At 39.1% G+C, this 20,399-nt stretch overlaps 1 protein-coding gene across 1 annotated transcript; it reads left to right on the plus strand.

Moving 5' to 3' along the window:
* Positions 1 to 1,719: 1,719 nt before the first annotated feature.
* LOC119022223 lies at positions 1,720 to 16,807 on the plus strand. Its single transcript, XM_037102841.1, has 20 exons — positions 1,720 to 1,772; positions 2,855 to 2,995; positions 3,503 to 3,659; positions 3,932 to 4,124; positions 4,249 to 4,356; positions 4,668 to 4,724; positions 5,782 to 5,838; positions 6,881 to 6,937; positions 7,391 to 7,447; positions 7,980 to 8,036; positions 9,076 to 9,132; positions 10,395 to 10,454; positions 10,764 to 10,841; positions 10,961 to 11,113; positions 11,594 to 11,629; positions 11,740 to 11,829; positions 12,266 to 12,364; positions 12,607 to 14,659; positions 14,974 to 15,141; positions 16,239 to 16,807. Exons 2-20 carry the CDS (start codon positions 2,881 to 2,883, stop codon positions 16,469 to 16,471), a joined length of 3,885 nt encoding a protein of 1,294 aa, XP_036958736.1. The 5' UTR covers positions 1,720 to 1,772; positions 2,855 to 2,880; the 3' UTR covers positions 16,472 to 16,807.
* Positions 16,808 to 20,399: the final 3,592 nt, after the last annotated feature.

Below are 20,399 nucleotides of genomic sequence, written 5' to 3' on the forward strand. Positions count from 1 at the left end.
GACTTAACTTAGCCTGTTGCTGCCCTGTTAGCTTATCTTAGCCTAGCCTGCCAGTTTAACATTACCCCTGCAGTCAACCCAACCTCATAACCTGTGTTATCAGTCAATCAATCAAGTGTATTTGTCACTAGTAATTATATAAAGTACAATGGCTTGTGTTGACTGCTCTGCTGTTACAGACAGGGTGTCTCTAGAGAGATATTGCCACTAAGCTACATTAGATATCGTGGCCACTCCAGACAACTTTAGCTGCAGACTAGCATAGTCTCAGCAACTGCTGCAGAGTTTGTCCCTGTCCAGCAGCATGAGAAGGCTCATGAGGGCAAGCTCTGGTTGTGTTGCTCCACACAACACCTGACTGCAAACCAGTTATCAACCCTGCTAGCTCTGTTGTCAGTCCTGTTGGCCCGCCGCCCACGAGCCTCCTTCAACACTGCAGACAGGGTTAAACAACATGGAGTGATACTGAATTGTGTAAAGGAATTAGATGTCATTGCCATGATATTCATGAGTTTCAAATGTAGTCCTACATCTGCCATGTTGGGGACCAACACAGGTGTTTCTATTTGAGTTGTGTTTCTGATTGGCGTAGAACTAATTAATTAGTTTGAAACACGTGTGGGGCCCCAACATGGCAGGTGTAGGACTACATTTGAAACTCATGGATATAGGTATTATATCATGGCTAACAACCAGTTGGATTGCTTGGTATGAGCTCTCCGCTTTATAATGTTAAATGAAAACCTGTAAATATTCATAGCCTATCTGAGAAAGGCAGTCGCTGTACTGACATCCAGAGCAATTATCTATGTTTACTTATCCATCTGTATTAGTACCGTCTTTGTGTAATTGGACATCGACATTGGAGCTGTTGATTGGAGCACAATTGGACAATCAAAGACAGCTTTTGCCAGGACAGACTTTGCACAGATATTAGTTGCTGTTACTGTATAATGTATATTGATACTGTAAAGTATATATTGTACACAGACTGTTGTGTTCTTTGGATACTTTTCTTTATCTCTCCAAATATCTTCATTTATTTTATTGTATATGAATGGCATTCAGAGTGAAAGGCAAAGTAAGAATTTCATTGTACAGGGAAACTTGGTTTTAACTGTGCATATAACAATAAATGCTTTGATTTGAATTGAATTGATTCGAAAAATTTATTGAAAATTGTACAAGGTATAATTTGAATAGCTAGCCAGTATACATACAATAGGCTATGTGCTATGTGAAAGCAGGTGCAGTTAAAATTATCATCATCATTTCATCAATGCACATGTGCATGATATTAACACATGGGATTAGCACCCAGGTTTCCAATGGGGGAATCATCAGTGATCAGTCAGCAAGAGAAAGATCTGTCATTAACGAGATAGGACTCACAAGGGCACACTTGCTGTTCACTACCCACGTTTGCCATCACAATGGACACACAAGAAGGTGTGCCTATGTAATATACTGTAGGCTAATTGATAAAACCTATAGGGGTGAACTGTTGCCTGTAAAATTTATTTATTTCTTCATATCTTATAGTCACTGTTGAATATTTATAAACTAAACACAAATTACAAACTCATTCAATAAATTGATCAATCCAAAATCAACTAAAAGAAAGTGGTCATGATAGAAAGATAAAAGTCAAGTTTATCTCCGCCCCCACCTCCTACATGAGGTGCGCAAGCCCCGCCCCCCCATTAGGTGGATGCATGAGCTGCATGCTGCAGACGGACAGCAGGGAGATGCCATGAGGAGCAGCCTTTAAGGTAAGCAAACTTGACGTTTTTGAAAATTTATCAGGTTTTTATGCCACGTGGTTCATCCAGTCATGTTATGATGGTGAACTTATAGAAAAATGTGAAACTGACAATTTTCTGTCGAGTTGGTGGCGATAAATAGATAATTATCCACAAAGCTAGCTAGTGTTAGCTAGCTAGTTACACTCTTGCTAAGTAAGCTGGGTAGAAAACAAGCTTTAGCAAGTTGTTCTGGTGATGGATAGCCTTATTAAACATGAGAATAACTGGACTGCAGCAAGCCACCACCATGACTGTCATTTCAAGGTAAAATTAGCACGGTTGCTAAATTGCTTGGCCTGAGATTAGTTAGCAGGCAGTGGTAGGATGGCACCTTAACACGATATTAAATGGTCACCTGGGCTAAGTTATTAAAGACAGTAGTAATTATAAGCTCTGACATGAGTGGTTCTTTTGTATGTACTGTGTACGGTGTAATTTCTCAAGCTGCAGCCTCTACGCTCCTCTCTGTCAGGGCTGACAGTTCAGACACAGAGAGGAGAGGAGCTCCTCATACTATGTTCTTTACTGTAAGTGCAATAAATCTTCAGGAGAAAAATGCCAGTGCTTTATCAATATACCTGTTCAACATGCATAAACATGTAAATATGTAGAAAGTGATATTTCAATCTGCCCTGTTCCCAGTCATTTAACTGTTTAATTTATTGTGCCAGTGTCTTAAAATTTGACAAATACTGACTGATGTCAGTGTTCTAAATTCTTTCTAAACTTCACTCAGTATTTTGATGCTAGGAATATGATTTATTATATATATATATAGATTTATTCTTGTGTGCATAATAAAATAACAAGTGTGTGTGAGAGAAGGGTAAATACCTTGAGCTACACACTGTGGATCACAACAGGTTTCCTCCAGGTAAATCCACTGCATTTGCTACTGAAGAGATTTCATTATGTGGGTAAAAAGCCTGCATTAGTTTGTGACTAAACTATCAGTATAAAAATTATATCCTGGTATAAAGGAAACTAAAAAATGTATGTTGGCTTAACTGGGTGGCTCACATATGTGCTCACATGGAATATTCTGTCAGATGATACGGCTGGTAATGAAGCAATAATGGAGAGATCTGTGAGGAGAAGACGGGTCCGTCCTCAACAGGATGCCGAACAACACATTAAACTGAAAACTGACAAGGCTGGTCTCAGAGAGCATTTCATCAACCCATACAAAGGTAAGTTCTTACATTTTGCAAGTCGTGTTTGTGTCAGTTGTACAGAGCCTATTAATAATGTTGAATTACACAATGTAAATTCAAAATTCATCTTTGCTTCATATGCATATCTCAATTACACAAGGCTACTTCATACTGGCGGTGAGGATTTGCATTTAACATTTTAAAGCTGGGTTAGACAACTTCTTAGAGCCATTGTGGTTATAGTTAGTTAAAGTCTTTTACCTTGCAGAACAAGGGAGTCGCTAGTCTACCACTGCCTCAAGCGATTAGTTAGTTTGTGTTCTTGTGTGACTTTGGTGTTTTAAGCCCAGTTCAGACCAATGATTCACAACAAAACTAAACCGTTTTAGAACATTGCAGGCAAACACTGCAGCGGTGTGATCTAGCCCGTTTCATCTTGACTCAAACAGGCTGATGTTGTCGCCTGCATTTCACTTTGTTGAATCTCCAACAGCTGGTTTTAGAATGTAAGTCACGTCATGTTTTTTTTTTCTAATTTTAAAGGTCGAGGTGTGTTTGCTGTGGAGGTTTTCAACCAAGGAGATTTTGTGCTTGAATACCGTGGTAAACTTTTCAAACAGGATGGTCTTCTTACAAAGAAGTACAATGACACGGAAGCAGTATTCCTGTTTGACTTCAAATGGAAAGGGGGATGTTGGTGGTAAGTTGAATAATGAATATGTTTTTGTTGCCAGGTGTAAAACATTACAATAGTTTTAGGAGATGAGCTTTGAATGGCCTGTTAACCTAAGGACATCCCAATTTCCAAAAAACCATGCAAGAGGCTCATCATCCCGGTAATACTGCAAATGTATATTGCTGCAAGCTACCTCAATTGCTTGCTCAGCTTTCAAATAAAACGTGCCCTTCTTAACCCTGTATCCAAACAAAGTAGGTTACGTCTACTTTAACATCAATATTCTTTTCCTTAAGTCTTGATGCATCTGTTGAAGACAAATCACTGGGAAGGCTTGTGAATGACGATCACATCAAGCCTAACTGCAAGATAAAAGCTATTGATGTTGGTGGGATGCCACATCTTTGCCTGTTTGCCCTAAGAGACATTGCCCCAGGTGAAGAAATAACTTACAATTACGGGGATTCAGACTGGCCTTGGCGCAGACAGGTACAATTTGTTTAATGTTGATAATAGTTGTTTTTGTCAGTTTCAGATGAAGCTGATCTCAATGTGTCTTGAGATTTGACCTATATTATGATTGTTTTATTTTTTTTCTGGTTCCCTTTTCCAGCAGAAAATGGCACCTGATGTCAACGGACAGCTGATACATGATGTCAGTGAACAGCTGACACCTGATGTTAGCGAGCAGCTGACACCTGATGTCAGGGACAGACCTCAGGTAGGGGCCAGTTTAAAAAGTACTACTTAATCTCTCATACTTTGTAAGGTATTTGTTTTCAGTGTAGTACTCAGTGGGTTTCAGAGTTCGTATTACTGACCAGTGTTTCTCTTATGACAGCCCAAGTAGTAATGAACACTAAGGACAATGATGCGTGTTTTGAACATGTCCTAAAGTAGTGACAGATTTACATACTGGTGTTTTGACATTATACATAGATGAATGTCCCCAATTAGGTATAAGTAGCGTGTGTGTGTTTGGAATGACACAAATTGTATAAAAATAGTAAAGCCATTTTCTTCCTTTTCCAGCAGCAATTGGCACCTGATGTTAGCCAGACGATTGTGGAAGAAAGCGACAGACCTCAGGTAGGGACCAGTTTATAAAATACTACTTAAAGACCTGTTGAGCAAGAATTTCTTTATTGAAATAGCAGAAACTTTCTCTAAAAATGGTCCTACTCATTCATTCCTGTGTGACAGTGTGTCTGTCCACAGAGAGCCTGCCTTCCACCTGTGTTTTCTTATTTCTTAGTGTTGGGTGTGTCTGCCTGCCACCTAAACCACTGCTGAATCCTTTTGTATTAGTATGTATTATTGTCCAGTGTTTCTCTTATGACAGCCCAAGTAGTAATGCACTGTAGGGACAATGATGAGTGTTTGGAATGTCTCTTAAAGTACTGGCAGACTTACATAATGGTGTTCTGACATTATACAGAGATGACTGTCCCCAGTTAGGAATGAGTAGCGTGTGTGTGATCATAGAATGACCCCAAAAGTACTGTTAGACTGACATATTCGTGTTTTGACATTATACATAGATGAATGTCCCCAATTAGGTATGAGTAGCGTGTGTGTGTGTTTGGAATGACCCCAAATTTAATAAGAATAGTAAATACATTTTCCCCCCCTTTTCCAGCAGCAATTGGCACCTGATGTTAGCCAGCCAATTGTGGAAGAAAACGACAGACCTCAGGTAGGGACCGGTTTATAAAGTACTATTTAAAGACCTGTTGAGCAAGAATTTCTTCATTGAAATTGCAGAAAAGTTCTCTGAAAATGGTCCTACTCATTCCTTCCTGGGTGACAGTGTGTCTGTCCACAGAGAGCCTGCCTTCCGCCTGTATTTTCTTATTTCTTAGTGTTGGGTAGGTCTGCCTGCCACCCAAACTACTGCTGAATCCTTTTATATTAGTATGTATTATTGTCTAGTGTTTCACTTATGACAGCCCAAGTAGTAACGTACTGTAAGGACAATGATCTTTGTTTGGAACGTCTCCTAAAGCACTGACAGACTTACATACTGGTGTTTTGATATTATACATAGATGATTGTCCCCAATTAGGTATGAGTAGCGTGTGTGTGTGTTTGGAATGACCCCAAAAGTAATAAAAATAGTAAATTGATTTTTTTTTTCCTTTTCCAGCAGCAATTGGCACCTCATGTGAACCAGCCGATTGTGGAAGAAAGCGACAGACCTCAGGTAGGGAACGGTTTATAAAATACTACTTAAAGACCTGTTGAGCAAGAATTTTTTCATTGAAATTGCAGAAAAGTTCTCTGAAAATGGTCCTACTCATTCATTCCTGTGTGACAGTGTGTCTGTCCACAGAGAGCCTGCCTTCCACTTGTATTTTCTTATTTCTTAGTGTTGGGTAGGTCTGCCTGCCACCCAAACTACTGTTGAATCCTTTTATATTAGTATGTATTATTGTCTAATGTTTCACTTATGACAGCCCAAGTAGTAACGTACTGTAAGGACAATGATCTTTGTTTGGAACGTCTCCTAAAGCACTGACAGACTTACATACTGGTGTTTTGATATTATACATAGATGATTGTCCCCAGTTAGGTATGAGTAGCGTGTGTGTGTGTATGTTTGGAATGACCTGAAATGTAATAAAAATAGTAAATACATTGTTTTCCCCTTTTCCAGCAGCAATTGGCACCTGATGTTAACCAGCTGACTGTGGAAGAAAGCAACAGACCTCAGGTAGGGACCAGTTTATTAAATACTACTTAAAGACCTGTTGAGCAAGAATTTCTTCATTGAAATAGAAGAAAATTTCTCTAAAAATGGTCCTATTCATTCATTCCTGTGTGACAGTGTGTCTTCCACTTGTATTTTCTTATTTCTTAGTGTTGGGTGTGTCTGCTTACCACCTAAACCACTGCCGAATCCTTTTATATTAGTATGCATTATTGTCCAGTGTTTCTCTTACGACAGCCCAAGTAGTAACGTACTGTAAGGACGATGATCTTTGTTTGGAACATATCCTAAAGCACTGACAGACTTACATACTGGTGTTTTGACATTATATATAGATGAATGTCCCCAGTTAGGTATGAGTAGCGTGTGTGTGAGTATAGAATGACCCCAAAAGTACTGTTAGACTGACATACTGGTGTTTTGACATTATTCATAGATGAATGTCCCCAATTAGGTATGAGTAGCGTGTGTGTGTGTTTGGAATGACCCCAAAAGTAATAAAAATAGTAAATTGATTTTTTTTTTCCTTTTCCAGCAGCAATTGGCACCTCATGTGAACCAGCCGATTGTGGAAGAAAGCGACAGACCTCAGGTAGGGAACGGTTTATAAAATACTACTTAAAGACCTGTTGAGCAAGAATTTTTTCATTGAAATTGCAGAAAAGTTCTCTGAAAATGGTCCTACTCATTCATTCCTGTGTGACAGTGTGTCTGTCCACAGAGAGCCTGCCTTCCACTTGTATTTTCTTATTTCTTAGTGTTGGGTAGGTCTGCCTGCCACCCAAACTACTGTTGAATCCTTTTATATTAGTATGTATTATTGTCTAATGTTTCACTTATGACAGCCCAAGTAGTAACGTACTGTAAGGACAATGATCTTTGTTTGGAACGTCTCCTAAAGCACTGACAGACTTACATACTGGTGTTTTGATATTATACATAGATGATTGTCCCCAGTTAGGTATGAGTAGCGTGTGTGTGTGTATGTTTGGAATGACCTGAAATGTAATAAAAATAGTAAATACATTGTTTTCCCCTTTTCCAGCAGCAATTGGCACCTGATGTTAACCAGCTGACTGTGGAAGAAAGCAACAGACCTCAGGTAGGGACCAGTTTATTAAATACTACTTAAAGACCTGTTGAGCAAGAATTTCTTCATTGAAATAGAAGAAAATTTCTCTAAAAATGGTCCTATTCATTCATTCCTGTGTGACAGTGTGTCTTCCACTTGTATTTTCTTATTTCTTAGTGTTGGGTGTGTCTGCTTACCACCTAAACCACTGCCGAATCCTTTTATATTAGTATGCATTATTGTCCAGTGTTTCTCTTACGACAGCCCAAGTAGTAACGTACTGTAAGGACGATGATCTTTGTTTGGAACATATCCTAAAGCACTGACAGACTTACATACTGGTGTTTTGACATTATATATAGATGAATGTCCCCAGTTAGGTATGAGTAGCGTGTGTGTGAGTATAGAATGACCCCAAAAGTACTGTTAGACTGACATACTGGTGTTTTGACATTATTCATAGATGAATGTCCCCAATTAGGTATGAGTAGCGTGTGTGTGTGTTTGGAATGACCCCAAAAGTAATAAAAATAGTAAATTGATTTTTTTTTTCCTTTTCCAGCAGCAATTGGCACCTCATGTGAACCAGCCGATTGTGGAAGAAAGCGACAGACCTCAGGTAGGGAACGGTTTATAAAATACTACTTAAAGACCTGTTGAGCAAGAATTTCTTCATTGAAATTGCAGAAAAGTTCTCTGAAAATGGTCCTACTCATTCATTCCTGTGTGACAGTGTGTCTGTCCACAGAGAGCCTGCCTTCCGCCTGTATTTTCTTATTTCTTAGTGTTGGGTAGGTCTGCCTGCCACCCAAACTACTGTTGAATCCTTTTATATTAGTATGTATTATTGTCTAGTGTTTCACTTATGACAGCCCAAGTAGTAACGTACTGTAAGGACAATGATCTTTGTTTGGAACGTCTCCTAAAGCACTGACAGACTTACATACTGGTGTTTTGACATTATATATAGATGAATGTCCCCAGTTAGGTATGAGTAGCGTGTGTGTGTATGTTTGGAATGACCTGAAATGTAATAAAAATAGTAAATACATTGTTTTCCCCTTTTCCAGCAGCAATTGGCACCTGATGTTAACCAGCTGACTGTGGAAGAAAGCGACAGACCTCAGGTAGGGACCAGTTTATTAAATACTACTTAAAGACCTGTTGAGCAAGAATTTCTTCATTGAAATAGAAGAAAATTTCTCTAAAAATGGTCCTACTCATTCATTCCTGTGTGACAGTGTGTCTTCCACTTGTATTTTCTTATTTCTTAGTGTTGAGTGTGTCTGCTTACCACCTAAACCACTGCCGAATCCTTTTATATTAGTATGCATTATTGTCCAGTGTTTCTCTTACGACAGCCCAAGTAGTAACGTACTGTAAGGACGATGATCTTTGTTTGGAACATATCCTAAAGCACTGACAGACTTACATACTGGTGTTTTGACATTATATATAGATGAATGTCCCCAGTTAGGTATGAGTAGCGTGTGTGTGAGTATAGAATGACCCCAAAAGTACTGTTAGACTGACATACTGGTGTTTTGACATTATTCATAGATGAATGTCCCCAATTAGATATGAGTAGCATGTGTGTGTGTTTGGAATGACCCCAAAAGTAATAAAAATAGTAAATTCATTTTTTTTTCCTTTTCCAGCAGCAATTGGCACCTGATGTTAGCCAGCCGATTCTGGAAGAAAGCGACATACCTCAGGTAGGGACCGGTTTATAAAGTACTACCTTAAGACCTGTTGAGCAAGAATTTCTTTATTGAAATAGCAGAAAAGTTCTCTGAAAATGGTCCTACTCATTCATTCCTGTGTGGCAGTGTGTCTGTCCACAGAGAACCTGCCTTCCACTTGTATTTTCTAATTTCCTAGTGGTGGGGGTCTATGCCTGCCACCTAAACCTCTGCTGAATCCTTTTATATTAGTATGTTTTATTGTCCAGTTTTTCTCTTATGACAGCCCAAGTAGTAACGGACTGTAAGGACAATGACCTGTGTTTGGAACGTCTTCTAAAATACTGACAGACTTACATACCACTTTGTGACATTAAACATAGATGAATGTCCCCAATTAGGTATGAGTAGCGTGTGTGTCTGTTTGAATGTCCCCAGAAGTAATAATATAATGATAATGATTATAATATCATTATTATCACCATTATCATCTTTATTTATAGAGCAGTCTTCTTAATCCATGTGACAAATTGCCTCAAAAAGGCACCAAAATAAAAGTAATAAAATCATCAAGTTTTAAAAGAAAACATATAGAAAACAATTTAGTGTCTAAAACCCAATACATATCAAGAAAATAAAAGACAGTTCCTATGTAATTAAAACTCAAATATAATCAGGAAAGGCTATATGATAAAAGTATTACTTATTTTGCTGCCTTTATGAAGCACTTTTAACATGGATTTAGAGTGCTCTATAAATAATTATTATTGTCATTATATTACTTTTTGGCCCTGTTTTCTTTGTTTTTACAAATTCCTTGCTGAATCAGAGATCACCTTTAAGTCCTTTCTTAAAACATACTTTCCTGCTTTTACTTGCGTTTCAATTTCCTTTGTACTGTCTTTTATTTTCTTGATTGAAAAATTGATGATTTTATGACTTTTATCTTGATACCTTTATGAAGCAGTTTGTGACATGGATTTAGAAAAGTGCTCCTTATGTTGCGGTTATTATTATTATTATTATTATTGTTATTATTATTAATAATAATAATATATCATTAATATTGTTGTTGTTGTTATGAATAATAATAATAATAATAATAATAATAATAATAATTATTATTATTATTATTATTATTATTATTATTATTATTATTATTATTATATAATACTTTGGGGGTCGTTCTAAACACACATATACTACTCATGCATCACCTTTATCTCAGCATGTCTTGAAATTTCAGCTGTATCAAGGTTGATCAGATATTTATTTTATCCGGTTTCCTTTTCCAGCAGAAAATGGCACCTGATGTCAGCGAGCAGCGGACACCTGATGTCAGGGACAAACCTCTGGTAGGTGGTCACAGGGGTCAACACACTAGTCTCTGATGTCTGCAGTTCCTTGTGCCCTCCGGTTTAATCTGAAAAACACTTTGGGGAAAATAAGCCCTCTAGGTTTTGTCTCACTGTGACAACATTAACACAATATCATTTTGTACAATCAATTTAGTCAAACCTTGCCTTATGAACTCCATGATTCTTAAGCATTAACAGTTGGTGTTAGCATGTAGCTAATGTTTTGCATGACATCAGCTGGTGTAACTTTTAACAAAAGTCATGTGGGCTGCACACACAACTTCATTTTTTTTTTTTATCTTTAAGCTGTCATCTAGTCCTATGGATGCGTCTCAGGTGTATGATAAGATCAACATAAATAGCAGCAATCCAGCGGCACATACAGTAAGAGCCCATTTTTATCTTTACATATAATCACTATTGCTCATTTTTGGCTGTGAATTGTTATAATTTGTAGTTGTATTCACAAACTGTCTTTGAAACAGTCAGTTCTGTCATTACAGTCTCGAATGGCCAAATATAGACAGCACCATGAGGAATGCTTCAATCGTCATAAAATTGCAGAGGAGGAGCGAAATGCTAGAGAAAGACAGCATACAATGAATTTGTTAAAGCGTGCACAACTGGTTCAACAATTGGCACAACTGGATACACTTGTGAGTAATATACTTCAACATCTTAGAGACAGAAATTACTCTCTGTGCTCAACCTCTTTTCATTCATTACTCGGAGCTTGATTGCGTGATTGAGTTTTATTATTACTATTGTTATTCTTTGCAACACATTCAAAGCTGCGTTCTTCAACTGACAGCCAGTGGGGCAGATACGGCCCTTAATTACTTTTTTTACTCGTTCTCTGACTAATTCCCATGAGCCCAAAGAAAAAACTTTTGGCCTATTATATTTCATCTGGATGCACTATTAGACTTTTACTGCAAATGTCCATTTATCCTGAAATGTTGTTGTCTTGCTAACTTTTAGACATTAGTAAGGCAATGATGAGTAGTCTACATTTGTATTCCAAATGACCATTGGTCTAATTTTGTTTTGTTGTTGTCCTGGAGTCAACTATCTTGTTAACCCTAACCATCACTTTCACAGCTTTTGACTTGCCTTTCTTTCTTTTCCTCCCTTAGCTAACTTCGCAATCCCCATTGCATGATGATATTCAGGTATGTCTACAACTTCAAACAGGGGCGAGTTTTAAAAGGGAAGCTACTGTAAAACAAAATGCCAATTGAATTTGAATATTGCACACAATAAGTTGGATTTGTCTTTTTAGTCTCTAACCTCATCAGATACCTCGTCCCTGGGTGAATCAACGATAAGCAGTGATCCGTTGGAAGATGGAGAGCCAGCAACAAAAACACAGGTAACACTGCACTGCTTGCTGAATAGCTGAATATCATTTACTTTCCAATTGTACAATTATATTCAGTGTGGATAAGATTACTATTATCATTTGGCATCATTAAATAAACCATCATTAATCCAATCATTTTCATGATGCTCTTCAAGAATACATAGTCATATAGTTTGTTAATTTACCGATTTATTATCCCTGAAAAAGAGTAAAGGCTGATCACTCCTTGATCATTATAGGGAGAGGAATTTGTCACAAATCCCATCCTCAAAACATCAGTATCATTTTACATCATTTTTAATCATAACAGTGTTTATTCTTTATTATTATTATTTATTATGTTACTTAATATAAGGTCAAAAATGCATGGGAATGAAAATTTTTTGCACAGTAATTTGTACTTAATGGAACGCTTTTACCTTTTTGTCCTTTTTTCTGCTTTAAGACAACAACTCCTCTTACCTTTGCTACATCGTCAGATGGTCAAAGATCTTGGAATTGTTCAGTGGATAACTCAAAAAGGACATCCTCAAGACAAAGACAGGTATTTTCCTACAGTCTAATAACAGTCGTGTACATTTTGATGTATACATAAGGCTAAAGCAATTATTATGTGGCTTTTCATTAAAGAAACATTGATAAACGTAGCCTTTATATGTCATATCCCAAAGCTAAAAGAGATAGTCTTCCTGTAATAAAAGTCCGATGCATCAACACAGTATATGACACTCAGTATAGTAAAGGATGACCTATGTTACTGAACAGAATCTTTTTTCTTTTTCTAAGGCCACTTCATATATGGAAACATCCCTTGATGAGTCCGATCACACAGACTATAGTGATCATGACTATGTCCCAGACTCTGAAGCAGGAAGTTCCTCTGAGCCTGATGAAGACGCACCACTGTATCCAGCTGAGAAAAAGCCCCTGCCGTCTCTGCGATATCCCATTTTATCTCCATCAAAGCAAGATATTGATTCAGGAAGCCCAGAAAAAGGAGACAGTGCAGTCAGCCCTAAGAAGAGGAACTTGCTCACTCAAAGGAAGAGAAAGATCTCATCCCCTAGTCCACTAAAGAGCAACTCAAACACTCTTGAGAAAAGCAGAATCCAACAAATTTGTGGCTCAATTAGAGTATTGCCTCCCTCAAATTCTGAAAAACGTCGAGTGTACGACAAGAGGAACTACTGTCTCTTTTGCTCCCATCCCTCATCAAAAATTTCACGACACCTGGAAGCTGTACATGGGGATGAAGCAGAGGTTGCCCTAGCATTTCAGTATTCAAAGAATTCAAAAGAGAGACGCAATAAGTTGAACATTCTTAGAAGACGTGGAAACTTTGCCCACAACGCCAATGTTGTAAGGGAGGGAGCTGGAGAGCTCCAGGCCTGCTACAGACCACGACAGTGTAAACGTGCCTCTGAATTTATTCATTGTTTTCATTGCCAAGGACTTTATAGCAAGAAAACATTGTGGAAGCACATGAAAAATTGCCCAGCGAAGGAAGAAACTAGTGATGAATCCAGCAGTGGGAGGAGGCGAGTTCGATCCAAATGTGCCCTTAAAACTGCCATCGTGCGTGAGATTAGTGAGGGCTTGAAGAATGTGATTTCCTCCATGACCTATGATGAGGTCACTCGGATGATTCAAAATGACAAACTTCTCTTGCAGTTTGGACAACACCTGTTTGATCTGAATGGGTCAAGAAAGAACAGACATGACTACATAAGGCAAAGACTTAGAGAACTTGGGCGACTTTTACTTGTGGCTAAGAAGAACACTCCCATCCAGAAGGCAGAGGAACTCATCTATCCTTCAAACTTCAATCATGTGATATCTGCAGTGAAAGAGTTGGCTGGGTACAACACAGAGGACAACACATTCCGCACACCTTCCTTAGCCCTCAAAATTGGTAACAGCCTGGGCATAATCTGTGAGCTTGTGGAGAGTGATAATTTGTCCACAGTTGACAGAGACTGGAGTCTTGTAAAATTTGCGCGAGAATTCAAGACCATCAAACAATTCCGATGGAAGGGATTGATTACCAGAGGAGCAACAACCTCTCTGAGAGAGTCAAAGTGGAATGCACCACTGATTATACCTCTCACTGAAGATGTCAAACTTTTGGACTCTCACATGGAGAATGTTAAAGTTGTTGCTGAAAGAATGCTGAGACTGTGTCCCTCTGCAAAGAACTATGCAACACTTGCCAAAGTGACACTTGCTCAGCTGATCATTTTCAACAGAAGACGAGAAGGAGAGGTGTCAAGAATGGAGTTGGCCACTTTCAAAGAAAGGAGAAAGTCAGAACTCAATGAGGACATGGCCCTATGTCTTACCCCACTTGAGAACAAGATGTGTGATTTCTTCACCAGAGTAGAAATCAGGGGGAAACGAGGAAGAGGAGTCCCTGTGCTCCTGAAACCATCAATGGTGTCAGCTATGGAGCTTCTAGCTGACACTCGTGAGCTGTGTGGCGTCTCCAAAGAGAACATCTACATGTTTGCTAGACCAGGAGCATTATCAGCTTACAGAGGGGGAGAATGCATCCAAACGTTTGCAAGGGAGAGTGGTGCCAAACATCCCGAGGTCTTAACCTCAACAAGGCTCCGGAAGCACATAGCAACAATGTCTCAAGTTCTGAATCTTCAAGAAAATGAAGCAGACCAACTTGCTGACTTCCTGGGTCATGACATTCGTGTGCACAGGCAATATTACCGCCTTCCGCAGGGAACACTTCAGCTCGCCAAAATGAGCAAAATGCTTTTGGCTGTGGAGAAGGGGACTCTATCACAGTATAAAGGTCAAACCCTTGATGACATTGAGATTGACCCCGAAGGTATGGATACAGATTGTGTGTATCTTAGTGTACATTAGTATAATACATTTGGTTCAGATGCTGGGAAACCTAATGTTATTGCCTCATGCATCATTGGTACTCTTTGACAGCTAGTTAATGTTTATGCTGTATTTGGTATTTGAAGTCTAGAAATGTAGAACCTTATACCTATAACAAATTATTTTGATTTAATGTGCAACTGCAATAATGTGGGCAATACATTCAGAACTGACTGTTGGTTTTTCATCTTAAGGCTACAACTGCTGAGGCTATGCCATATTTTTTTTAAATATACTCTTACATTTTCTCTGCAGAAAAAGTTGATTCCTCACAAGATCAGGATGCGTCAACTGATGAGGATGAGTCTCTTGAGTCGACCACTGAAGCAACAGGCGAAGACGGCCAGGAGCCACCAGAGACTGCACCTTTACTTCCGACCACTGCTTCCAGTTCCACTCCTCCCAGTGCTTTTCGCATTCGAGGTTTGTTTTGGCTTGGGTTAGATTTTTTTTAACGGAAGAAAGTTAGTATCTGGATGCTCCGATGCTGATGGGGTTTGCCAAACTAAAAATGTGACTGTCTCGACCTCATTGATTCAAGGTAAAACTTGTTATTGTTAATAAGTCTGTAGTTATTAACTCAGGACACAATCAAAGTGTTTCCCCTAATGTTGTATGCATTCAACAGCAGTGCAGCACCACTGCTAATTGATTTGTGCCACTGCTCCCCAAACTCCCACTCTCTACTTTAAGCAGTCAGAGCTGGGGACAAGCGAGGGACCCTCCATAAATCTAACACGCCCAGACATTACCACTGCTTACCATGCTTCACTGATGGTCTTGCTAACCACCTATAACATAAATGTGTCTGTCCATTGCACTAACAGACAACTTGGCTGTCCTTGATAGCCTAAAGAAAGGGCACTATGGCAGAATCTGCACTGCAGTCTCTGTAGAGCAGCGTTATGCTACAATCAAAGGCTGAACTTCATATTCATATTAGAACATGCTCTCCTTACTAAACATACTGTAGATTAAAGTGCATCCAGATAATAACATTTAATGACTCTTGTCCCTGACGGGAAAGTTAGGCACCCACAGGAGACTTTTATCAGTTTGTGCATTTGTGTACAGCTGAAGATCTCAAAAGTGATATTATAATGATTTGTCCTCAATCTAAAAGTTAACATTCTGTTAAAAAGTTGTTTGATACTAAATTCTCAGTTTAAAAAGTGTTTACAAATGCAACTAACAAGTGAGTTTAGAGAAGAATCTTAAGTTTAAGTAGTAACACTGTAACACTTTGAACTCCAGATTCTATGAATAAAGGCATAAACCTAGGCGGAGCTGGGAGTCTGCTTTTTTTTTTCTAACAAATTTAACTGGGATGCCTATTTGGGATTGTGTTTAGATAATTAAAGAACCTTTGTAGCAATATCTAGCATTCATGGACATGGTGTTGTCCTTGCATTTTGAACGGGAGTACTAAAAGAAAGCAAAGATTGTGAATGCATTTTTGGATGGACTCCAAAAAATGCTTTTAGTAATGAGATATTAATACCTGTATCTTTTCTTCACAGACAACACAGGTAACTCCAAACGCAAGTGGGAAGACAGTGAGGTACATGCAGTTGAAAGACATATGATGCGCTTCATCCACACGTGCAAGGTACCTCAAAAGATCGACTGCATCCGGTGCATTAGTGCAGAACCCTATGCACTCAAAGACCGAAACTGGACTGGAGTGAAAAATTATGTCAGAAATCGGATCACTGCCTTAAAGAGAAAGGCTTGTTCTCAGGACTCATGCTAGCTATTTTTTGAAGTATACCTGTGTGAAGTGCCTGTTATGTTATTTTAGAGGCTAATGTTAAATTTGTTTATGCCAGAAGCCTTTCTTTCTTTCTTTCTTTTCATATAACCGATGTTCTTGGTTGTAGTTTGGAGCACAACCTCCTATTATCATGTTGCTAGCGAGTCCAAGAAATTGTTTCTCTGAATATTCTCTAGTCAAGTATGTGAACTGACTGCTGTCCAGATGCATTCATTTGAAAGCTAGCCAAGTTTGTGGTGACCTGTAGTTTTCAAGGACATTCCATTTGAGCTGTGTGCCACTTGTACGTGATGTCCATGCATTATGTTACTAAAACACAAGTTAACAGCAAACACAAGTCTGTTTGGTGTATAATTATTTCATGCAGATTTTCAGTGTGGTGTAAAAACACATATTCAATCTACCTCTTAATCTACATTATTACATGGTCTGGGTGAGTACTCTTTTCTGCTGGGCAGTCAGGTGTGTTAATTACGTAATAGCTCACAACAGGATGTTGGGATTATATCATGGCTAAGGGGCATTGTTTGGCCCAACACGAAGCAGATGCAGTGATACTGTAGTGTGATTGTTATTGATAATATAATACAATAATGGGGCACAAGATCACAGATGTCTGAATTTCAATTCTGCAAGAATTTAAACCACAAATATGAACACAGGAGATGACTTTATGTAACATTATGCATTTATTACTTAAGTAAAGCACACTCAATAGTCAGGTAATACAAGTGAATGTAGTATATACAAGAGGTATACCTATGGTTGAATTATGATGAATCAGTGACAACAGGAAGAAATTATCATGTGAACATGAAATACTGATAATTAAAACAATATCTCATGTGCAAACTGCAGTGCAATTGCAGGAGTTCCATGATGGAAGACATGAACCATCAAAAATGACAATAAAGGGGTGACAGTATAACTATCTGGAAAAATGACATAGATGATAATTGAATGAAGAAATAGTTAACGGCTATACACTGTACAGCTATAGGGAGCTGTAATTAAGTTTGTGATATGTTGTGTGCCATGTAGTACATTTATGTGTGATGCATGAATGATGCCCTGCAGACAATCATTGTACACCTGGAGCGTTCCAGAGGGCGATGAAGCACACTGAGGCCGGGAGTCTGTAGAAAGTCTTGGCTCAATGAGTTACAGGTGGTTGGGGATCGGGTGTATGTTGAGAGTTGAGCTCAGCGGGCCTCAACAGGGTGAAATGTTGCAGAGCAGTGAGCTAGACAAAATTGTTGGTCTGTCAAGGAAAATGTATACCCACTCTGGAGGTTCAGATTCTTCAGGTAAACTCAGCAGGGTCGCTCAGTAGTCTTGTTGTAGTAGGCAGGAGAAATAGACATTATGCAGGTTTTGGCATTAGCTCTGAATCTAGTGCTAATAAGTTTGCATCCCTTGCAAGGTAGTGCTGTCATTACCATTATCAGTCATTACATCCGGCTCACTAAGCCTTGGGGGAGTGTCTTGAGATTTGCTCTTGTGCTTGTTTTTTACCCGACAGACATCATCAGACCACAGCACAGGAGTGGAGATTTTCAGCCTAGCACGTTTGCTTTGCATCTGTGGTGAGCACCAGTCGGGTTGTCTGTGAGGTCAATCCCCAGTGAGACCCAAGGTGCTAGATCTGTAGCAAATGGATTGGAGGGGATACCGCCAGTCCATTTGTGCTTGAGTGAATTCAGGGGTCAGTCAGGTCCGTAGCATTGATTGCAGTCTCCAAATCTGCAAATTTGACTGGTGCTTCTGATTCTGATGTTTTGATAGCAGGACTATAGGTTGATGATTCAAACAGCATGTTAGTTAGCTGTTCATCATGGTTAATTTGGTAGTGGGGAAATCCTTCCTTTGTTGTTGTGGATTGAGGCAGCCAGCACAATCAGAAGAGGAGGAGGATAACTCTAACCTTAACCAATGGCACTTTGTCCCAGTCACCAGAAAAAAACAGCGTTATAGGTATAATTACCACTTCTTCCTTCTGTATGAGATAATTTGGGGTTTACTTTTATTGAGTTTAATGTGTTTTCTTTAGATATCTCAGAAGCTACTCGAGACCAGTTACTTGATCAAAGATTGAATTTTATATTTCATTACAACATGCTCTCCTTACTGAATATAGCTGAACATGCATGCAGATAATAACATTTAATGAGTCTTGTCCCCAAAGGAAAGTGAGGCACCCAAAGGTGACATTTATCAGTCTGTGTATTTGTGTATAGCTGAAGACCCCAAATATGACATTAAAATTATTTGTCCTCAATCTCAAGGTAAAAATTCTGTATGGACAAAAGATGTTTAAAACTAAAATCTCAAGTGATTTTCATAATCTAGAGACTCCCAGTGATATATTCCACTTGCCAGCATCTCGCTAAACCATTCAGAAAGTGGTGTCCTCTAAGGGGGGGTGTTGAAATGTGCGCCCCCAAAGAGGACTTAAGTAAGTATGTGTGTGTGTGCACGCGCACATGTGAGTGTGTGTGAGCACGAATGAGAGCAACGAACCACAAACGACTCACAATGTGTCAAATTAGTAAAAGCTGCACCTGCCCGCATTCACGTGTGTTATCTTTGTGTTTTTATTGTCTCTGCTCTGTCTGGGGACATTTCCATTTCTGAAAATGTGTCAAGCTAAACAGTTTTCTCGGTTCATTGATGACCCAAAATAACTGCACCTCGACTGAACATTGAATCAACAGAGAAATCATTTTGAGTGCCTTGTAATCGGCTGAACGGTGTAAAATCTGCTGTGTTTTTTATGTACTGCAACTGAACGTCCACGAGTTCATCGAGGGGAGAGCGGGCACCTACGGGTGCTGTTCAACACACCTATTATTGCAACGGGCTCTTTTAAAACTGCCAGCATCAGATCTTAAAACATCAGATCTTACGTGACCAAGATTGCATTGGTGACTGAGCTTCTGAGGAGCTGTTGGAGCAAAGCGAGGACACATAAGCGTGCAGCTCTGGGATTTTGAGTTGGCGGACTTTGACAATGAGGCGGCCAAGCCTCCGCTCACGGTAAACAAAAGAGACGTTGCGTTTAAATCCAGAAGTCTGCTCAACTCTCCAGGGGACGTCCCTCCTTGTTTTCAGCATACAAAGATCCTTTGGTTGGCTTCATTTGCATGACTAATGGACAAAACAGAACAAGTATCCAGGTGGGACAGGATGTAAAAATAGATAACTGTGTTGATGGCTGAAGGGATTATTATATTTTCATAGAAACTGACTACACCATTTTTTGTCTTGTTTTATTCATTTACAGTTTAAAAAGTGAAATCATAATCTTCACAATTGATGCTAGGTCAGAACCCTAAAACAAATATTTTACCCAGGTGGGAGTGTCACTGTGAGACAGATTAACACGTTCTTGTCCCAGTAATGTGTTGAGTACACGGCAAAAAACACACATCCTGTCATCAGTCCGTCGGTCCGGCCGGGCTGCTGTGCGGCAGCAGGGGTTGAACAGCGGGGTGCAACACACAGCGACACACTGACGCTCGCTTCCAGAACAGGGGGAAAAAATGTCAAGCACAATTATTAGCCGAGCAAGCGAGACCGCTCTGAAAGCCAATGAACCGTAGGGTGTAAAAGTAAAACCACTTCCATCCCACGCTGCGTGTTATGATCTCGCGGTGTGCTCTATGTGAGGTCCTGTCATCCGTCCTCTATATAAACTCTGTAACATGACTCTGTAAAGTTGTCAGTTTATCTCTGCAGGACTGTCACCAACATTCACTGGGGATAAAAACTTTAAAAGAGTTTTTGTTTCCATTTTTTTGTTCGGTTCCAAACTGTTCCAAAGCCAAACTACGCGTGCACTTAATGCACCCTATGGGAAAAAGGAATGTAGTATGTATATTAAATCCATAAGGATACTTGTTAATGA

This window comes from Acanthopagrus latus, chromosome 7 (genome assembly GCF_904848185.1).
Source record: "Acanthopagrus latus isolate v.2019 chromosome 7, fAcaLat1.1, whole genome shotgun sequence".
Taxonomy (NCBI): Eukaryota; Metazoa; Chordata; class Actinopteri; order Spariformes; family Sparidae; genus Acanthopagrus; species Acanthopagrus latus.